Genomic DNA, 6000 nt, shown 5'->3' on the forward strand with positions numbered 1-6000 from the left:
TACTTCAGCAACTATTTCCAAAAATACAAGGGTAGTCTCCTTGCTTTTTTAAATGTTTTGCATTAGAAAAAAAATTTTTAACAGCAACACAGGTAAGCCCATCACCCATATTCCAGCATTAGTAACTTATTGTAATTACTTTGCTTCATTTCTGTATATCCATTTCATGTGTGCTTAGCCACTCAGTCATGCCCGACTCTCTGCAAACCCATGGACTGTAGCCTGTGAGGCTCCTCTGCCCATGGGATTCTCCAGGCAAGAATACTGGAGTGGGTCGCCATTCCCTTCTTTGATCTTTCTAACCCAGGGATCAAACCCGGGGTCTCCTGCACTACAGGTGGATTCTTTACCATCTGAGCTGCCTGGGAAGGCTCTATTTTTTGGTGCACAAAAGTAAATTACAGACATTAGAATATCTCCTAAATACCTCAGCAAGCAGGGATATCACTGTTTAGATTTTTTTCTTTTGATTTTACATATGATGAAATCTACAAATACGTACATTTTCTGAGTTTTGACAATATAATCATGAATCATAATCATGTTCATCATCTTATGAACACATAGAACATTACCCTATGAGTATTTTTGTGCAGGAGTATGACTGCTTTATTAAAAAAAAGTTCACAAGGGAAGAAAAAACACTTCCTGGCAACACTGCTTATTAGTTTCTCTAAAGTTGCCTGTTAGTAACTTTACCAAAAGGTACCAATTCTCAGTATGCTGGAAGAGGCAACAGAATTATATGTGAAACTGAGATGGTCACCTAAGAAATTCATGTTACAATGGGGTTCAAACTACAAACATATGTGCTTCCTAATTTGCGGAATATGTTTTATTGGAATATAGATCCTCATTCATTTATGTACTGTCTCTTGCTACTTTTGTACTGTGACAGATGGTAGAGTGAATTAATTATGACAGACCATATGCTCTGCAAAGCCTGAAATACTTAGCTTGGCTCTTTATAGGAAAAGTTTGCCCATCTCTGCTCCAGAAGATAACTTGTTATCTTTCATTGTTTCACATAATTAATGAAGCGAATAAACACATACCAATAGAACATAAAATCAAAAAGTTAAGATCAAAGCCTAAAGTTGCCAACATTGCCTTCTAAGAGCCAGAAGTTTTGTATTATTAATCACAGTGGGTATGTATGTGGGGTGGGGTGTAGTGAAGAAAAGGATATAAATAAAAATATAATATAAACCAAAAAGTTTTCTTAACAGGAGACAGAACACAGTTTTATTCAATAACATAATGAATACTTAGAAAAGAGAACCCAACTTCCTACTTTAGTCAGACGAGAGGTGAGAAGAAAGAAAAGCAGCGAGGGGCGAGAAATGAGAGGATACGAGGTGCAAACACACTCTACCATGGGTGAGGTGGAAGCAGGAAAACACAAGAAAGAAAGAAGGCTACAGGGAAAATAGGATCCAACACAGTACCTGGCACAAAATAGATGCTTAATATGTGAAACCTAAATAATGACAATGGGACTAAATTAAAAGTCCTTTGCCCCTTATTCTGTAGTTTTTAACTGGGTTGCAGGTTTTAAAATCAGCTATCACATGGCCCTTTGAAATTCTATCTCGTTGAATAGTCTTCATGGTTTACTTGAAATCTTGGACTTCCTAAGAATGTGAGGCAGTCACAGAAGGAGCCCTCCCCAGGGCTGGATAAAATCCAAAGAAGGACAGTCTGGTCTGTGTTTAAAGATTATAAATATTTAGTTTCTTTATCTGAAATATCTCATTCCTGCAGAAGGTCACAGCAGACTGTAATCCTACATAAAATGATCAGCTAAAATAAATCAGAGCATTGCAGAATACATACTATTAATACTTCAGGTCACTGCTCTTTTCTTCTGGGAATAATAAACATTTCCTAAATTGTAAAGAAACCATTTTTACCACGGGTTAAGGGTTCTAGCATGCTAGGAAGAGACTGCTCAGTAACCCGGAGAACAAGCTAAGGAGGAAAAGGAGGTCTTTAAGGACAGAGGCTCATGTTTAAGAAGTACATAAATATAGCAGTAATTCTTAAACTTTAGAATCACCTGCAGGGACTGTTAAAGCAAAGATTATTGGTTCCCAGCCCAAGTTTCTGATCCAGTGGGTCTGGGGTGAGGCTAACGCCAGGAAAAATAGAAGATGCTCAGTTAAATCTGGATTGTAGATAAACAACAAATAATTTTTTGGTTTAAGTATGTCTCAAATAATGCAAATATTTTTATTTCATTTTGTGTTAGATGCAAATCTCTGGTTTTTATTCTGTGTGCTAATCTAAATCTGTGTTAGAATTTGCATTTCTAACAAGTTTCTGAGTGATACTGATGCTGCTAGTCTGGGGACCTTACTTCAAGAACCACTGATACACAGGATATTATGTCATCATCAAAAAGGAAAAATTAGGAGCAGGGATGAGTAGATTAGGGACGGATTCCTGGAGGAAAGGGCACAAGATAGTCATTAAGGATGCCAAGAAGCTAGCCAGGAGGAGGATACTTCAGCCTTGAGGAAAAGAAGGGTGATATGAAAAGTTGGTATTTAAAGGAAACCACAACCAGCCTGATGTTGCTGGTGCATAAAGCTTAATGCAGACAGTGGTAGAGAAGACTAGAAGGGCAGGCACGGTCCAGAGAGCACAAGGACCTTATATACCACGTTAAGCACCTGGAGTTTATACTGAAAGACCATCATTGTAAGTGATGGGGGTTATGGGAGGGTTTTAAACAGAGACCCCATCAGATATGTATTTCTAGAAAGATCACTTAATTGGAGAATCAGAGCACTGTGATTATTTGCTAAGGAGTAACTGAAATGCAGTTAAGATATTTACAGAAATCATTTTAATCTAATTTTGCACAGACAAAAAGAAGGGAAGGAAATAATACTTCATGTCTTCTTTTAAACCAATCCCAATTCTCTAAGACTAAAGTTTAACTAGGAAGAGAATTATGAAAAATTTTAAAAAAGATACTGGTAACTGAGCTCTCACTGAGGCCAAAAGGACACCTAAATTTGAAAGATATCAAGTAAAAATGGTTATAAAACTGTAGTTGTTGAAAGCATATTTTTAAAGTCTTAATCTGATGTGTAAGATGTTAGAAATAATTGTTGATATAACAGTGCTCATGCTAATTTAAAAAAAGGACTTTTAAAAACAAAATACAAACAAAAAAAGTAACCTGCTATCTCATGCCAGTTTTCTATTTCTGTTCTTAAACATGGCTAGGGACTTTTCAACTTGTCAGAAACAAAATCCAACACAATGAAGATGTCCAGACTTAAGGCAGAGACAAGACTGAACTGGAGGTTAGAAATTCTGGAGGCCAATTCTATTTTACCACTGAGTAAAATTCTCTATCAAATTCTCTCAAATGTAAAATGAATTAGCAAAGATAATCTGCAGAGAAGCATCCCCTTTTATTACCAATGTCTAACACGAGCAAAGAACAGCTTCACCTATTTTCGGACGATATTTAAGTACACACATGTGTATTTAAAAGCTATTAAAATATTCTTGGCTTAATCAAAGTCGCTTGGCTAAGATGCCAAAGGTCCTGAAAGACCATCTGGCAAAAGGAGTATTCCTTTAAGTGTTCTTTCGGAGTGTGCACTATAGCACCAAACCTATATTAAAAAAAAGATAACTAAAGTGCTGCCCTGGAATGACACCTGTTTTCATTGTACATTCATAATACAGAACCCAAGATGAATCAGTTTTGCAATTTTAGGGAAAAATTAACTGGTCCATACTTCGTTTTTCTTTATGCAAAATGGAACTAATCAATAATTAACAAAAGTTAAAATATAACATACATTGGCCATAAAGTCTGCAGCACTTAGAGACCTCTGGATGAAAGTTAAGAGCCAAGTTTTACCCCAAAAGGGCAGGTTGGCTAAGGAGTGTGGGCCAGAAGCACTCGATAAATTACTGCAAATCTGCCTCGTTCTACCATTCTAGGGCTATATATTAACTTGTTTCCTTCAAGTGGGCAGGTGAAGTCTTTTGTGGCGATCAAAGCAGGCCGCTGACACCCACTCTGAAAAGCCTGACTCCCTCCAAACACTGTGGGGCAATCAGGCCCCACCGAAGCCGTACCTGTAATCGCAGAGCTTGGGCTGGTTGCCGCACTGTTGCTTGCAAACCACACAGTAACTGCACAGGGGGACGTTTCCCCGGATCCAGTGGTGGGGCATGGCGTCCACGGCCTTGCTGTCACTCTTGAGCATGATCTCCTTGCAGGGGAAGCGCTTGTCGGCCTTCTTGAGGCAGCCCTCGTCCACGCGCAGCCCACAGCAGTCGCAGAAGGCGCCCTGCAGGATGTGCTGCGCGCACACACAGCAGTAGGTGGGCTGGCTGAACAGGTCCGTGTCGCGCCAGCCGTGCTTGCTCTTGCGGAAGATGTCCCTGCGGTGCAGCTGCCGGCGCGACCGCTGGACGCTGCACCAGAAGGTGAAGAACACGGGCAGCAGCACCGAGCACAGCGTCCACAGGACCAGGTGCCCGTCCGCAAACAGGCTGGCGGGGGGCGCCGGCCGCTCCTGGCCTTCCATCTTCTCCAAGGACGGCGTCTGACTGGGAGAGACGCGGGCGGGTCCCCCACGGGCTCGCTGTCCCCCTGCAGCCCCCCTCCCTGTCTGTCAGGTGGCCCCGCTCGCCCCAAGAAGGCGCGCGCGCCCCGCCTTCCCCGCGGCCGGACCCCGGAGCCTCGGGGTCGCCGACGCGCCTAGTCGAAGGGGAGGCGCCCGGGGCCGTCACGCTCCCCTCCCCGCCCAGTCCTCGCCAGGCCGCGGGGAGGGGAGCGACCCCACTGTGGAGGAAGGCGGCGCGGCGCCCGGCCTTGGGGCGCCATGGTGCACGGGCCTCGGCCGCAGCCGTTAACCCAGGCCCGGCACACGCGCGCCTCGGGGGCTCAGGGCCCCACGGGCCCGCCCACCGCGCGGCCTCAGCGACCAGGGTGCCCTCCCCGCCCGCGCGCCCGGCCTACCTCGTGTAGGGCTGGGGGTTCGGCTCCGGGGCCCAGGCCTCCGGCCTTGCTGTCGCCCTCGCGTCGCCGCGAGTCCCGCGGGTGTGCGGACTCCGCGGGAGAGGCCGGCACCGCCGCGGCCGCGGGTTATGGGGCGGGGCCTCAGCCGGAGTGCTTGGACTGCGAGGTGTGAGGTGCGCCCGCGAGGCCGCGGGGCCTGACGGGGCGGTGCCTGACGGGGCAGGGCTAGATCTGGGGGGCGGGGCCTCGGCGGGAGCACCCGGGCTGCGAGAAGGTGTGAGTGAGACTGCGAGGCCGCGGGGCCTGACGGGGCGGCGCCCGACGGGGCGGGGCTAGATTGGGGGCGGGGCCTCGGCGGGAGAGCCCGGGCTGAGGGGAGGCGTGAGGTGCGACCGCGAGGCTGCGGGGCCTGACGGGGCGGGGCCTCGACACGGAGAGGGGTTAGATCGGGGGACGGGGCCTCGGCAGGAGCGCAGGGGCTGTGAGGAGGTGTGAGATGCGACCGCTAGGCCGCGGGGCCTGACGGGGCGGGGCCTCGAGGACAGGGAGGGGCCTCGCGGGAGGGGCGGGGCTAGATCGAGGGCCGGCCCAAGGGCGGGCCGGTGAGCGGGAGGACAGTGGGCGGAGGAACAGTAGAGGGGGCTTTGCTGCTGCTGCTGCTAAGTCGCTTCAGTCGTGTCCGACCCTGTGCGACCCCATAGACGGCAGCCCACGAGGCTCCCCCGTCCCTGGGATTCTCCAGGCAAGAATACTGGAGTGGGTTGCCATTTCCTTCTCCAATGCATGAAACTGAAAAGTGAAAAGTCGCTGAGTCTTCTCCGACTCTTAGCGACCACATGGGCTGCGGTCCACCAGGCTCCTCTGTCCATGGGATTTTCCAGGCAAGAGTGCTGGAGTGGGGTGCCATTGCCTTCTCCAAGAGGGGGCTTTAGAGGCTTCCAATCCCATGGACGGAGGAGCCTGGTGGGCTGCACTCCATGGGGTCGCTACGAGTCGGACACGAA

General features: G+C 47.9%; 1 protein-coding gene across 7 annotated transcripts in view; it reads right to left on the reverse strand.

Moving 5' to 3' along the window:
* Window positions 1–5197, reverse strand: part of DGKE (diacylglycerol kinase epsilon) — a 29406-nt gene extending 24209 nt beyond the window's left edge. For 5 of the 7 annotated variants that reach the window (XR_015148350.1, XR_015148353.1, XR_015148352.1 and 2 more), the window contains exons 1-2: window positions 4997–5197; window positions 4108–4584 (exon numbers count right to left, since the gene is read on the reverse strand). Coding sequence is in view for 3 of the 7 variants with exons in the window: in XM_086360891.1 (XP_086217017.1) it covers window positions 4108–4562 (455 nt within the window). In the remaining 4 variants the exon portion in view is untranslated. The remainder of the gene's footprint in view (window positions 1–4107; window positions 4585–4996) is intronic. The other 2 variants (XR_015148351.1, XM_086360890.1) reach the window with 1 other exon arrangement.
* Between the last annotated feature and the right edge of the window lie 803 nt (window positions 5198–6000).

This window comes from Bos grunniens, chromosome 19 (genome assembly GCF_055505025.1).
Source record: "Bos grunniens cultivar Pamir isolate PY7600 chromosome 19, Bosgru_T2T1.0, whole genome shotgun sequence".
Classification (NCBI taxonomy): domain Eukaryota; kingdom Metazoa; phylum Chordata; class Mammalia; order Artiodactyla; family Bovidae; genus Bos; species Bos grunniens.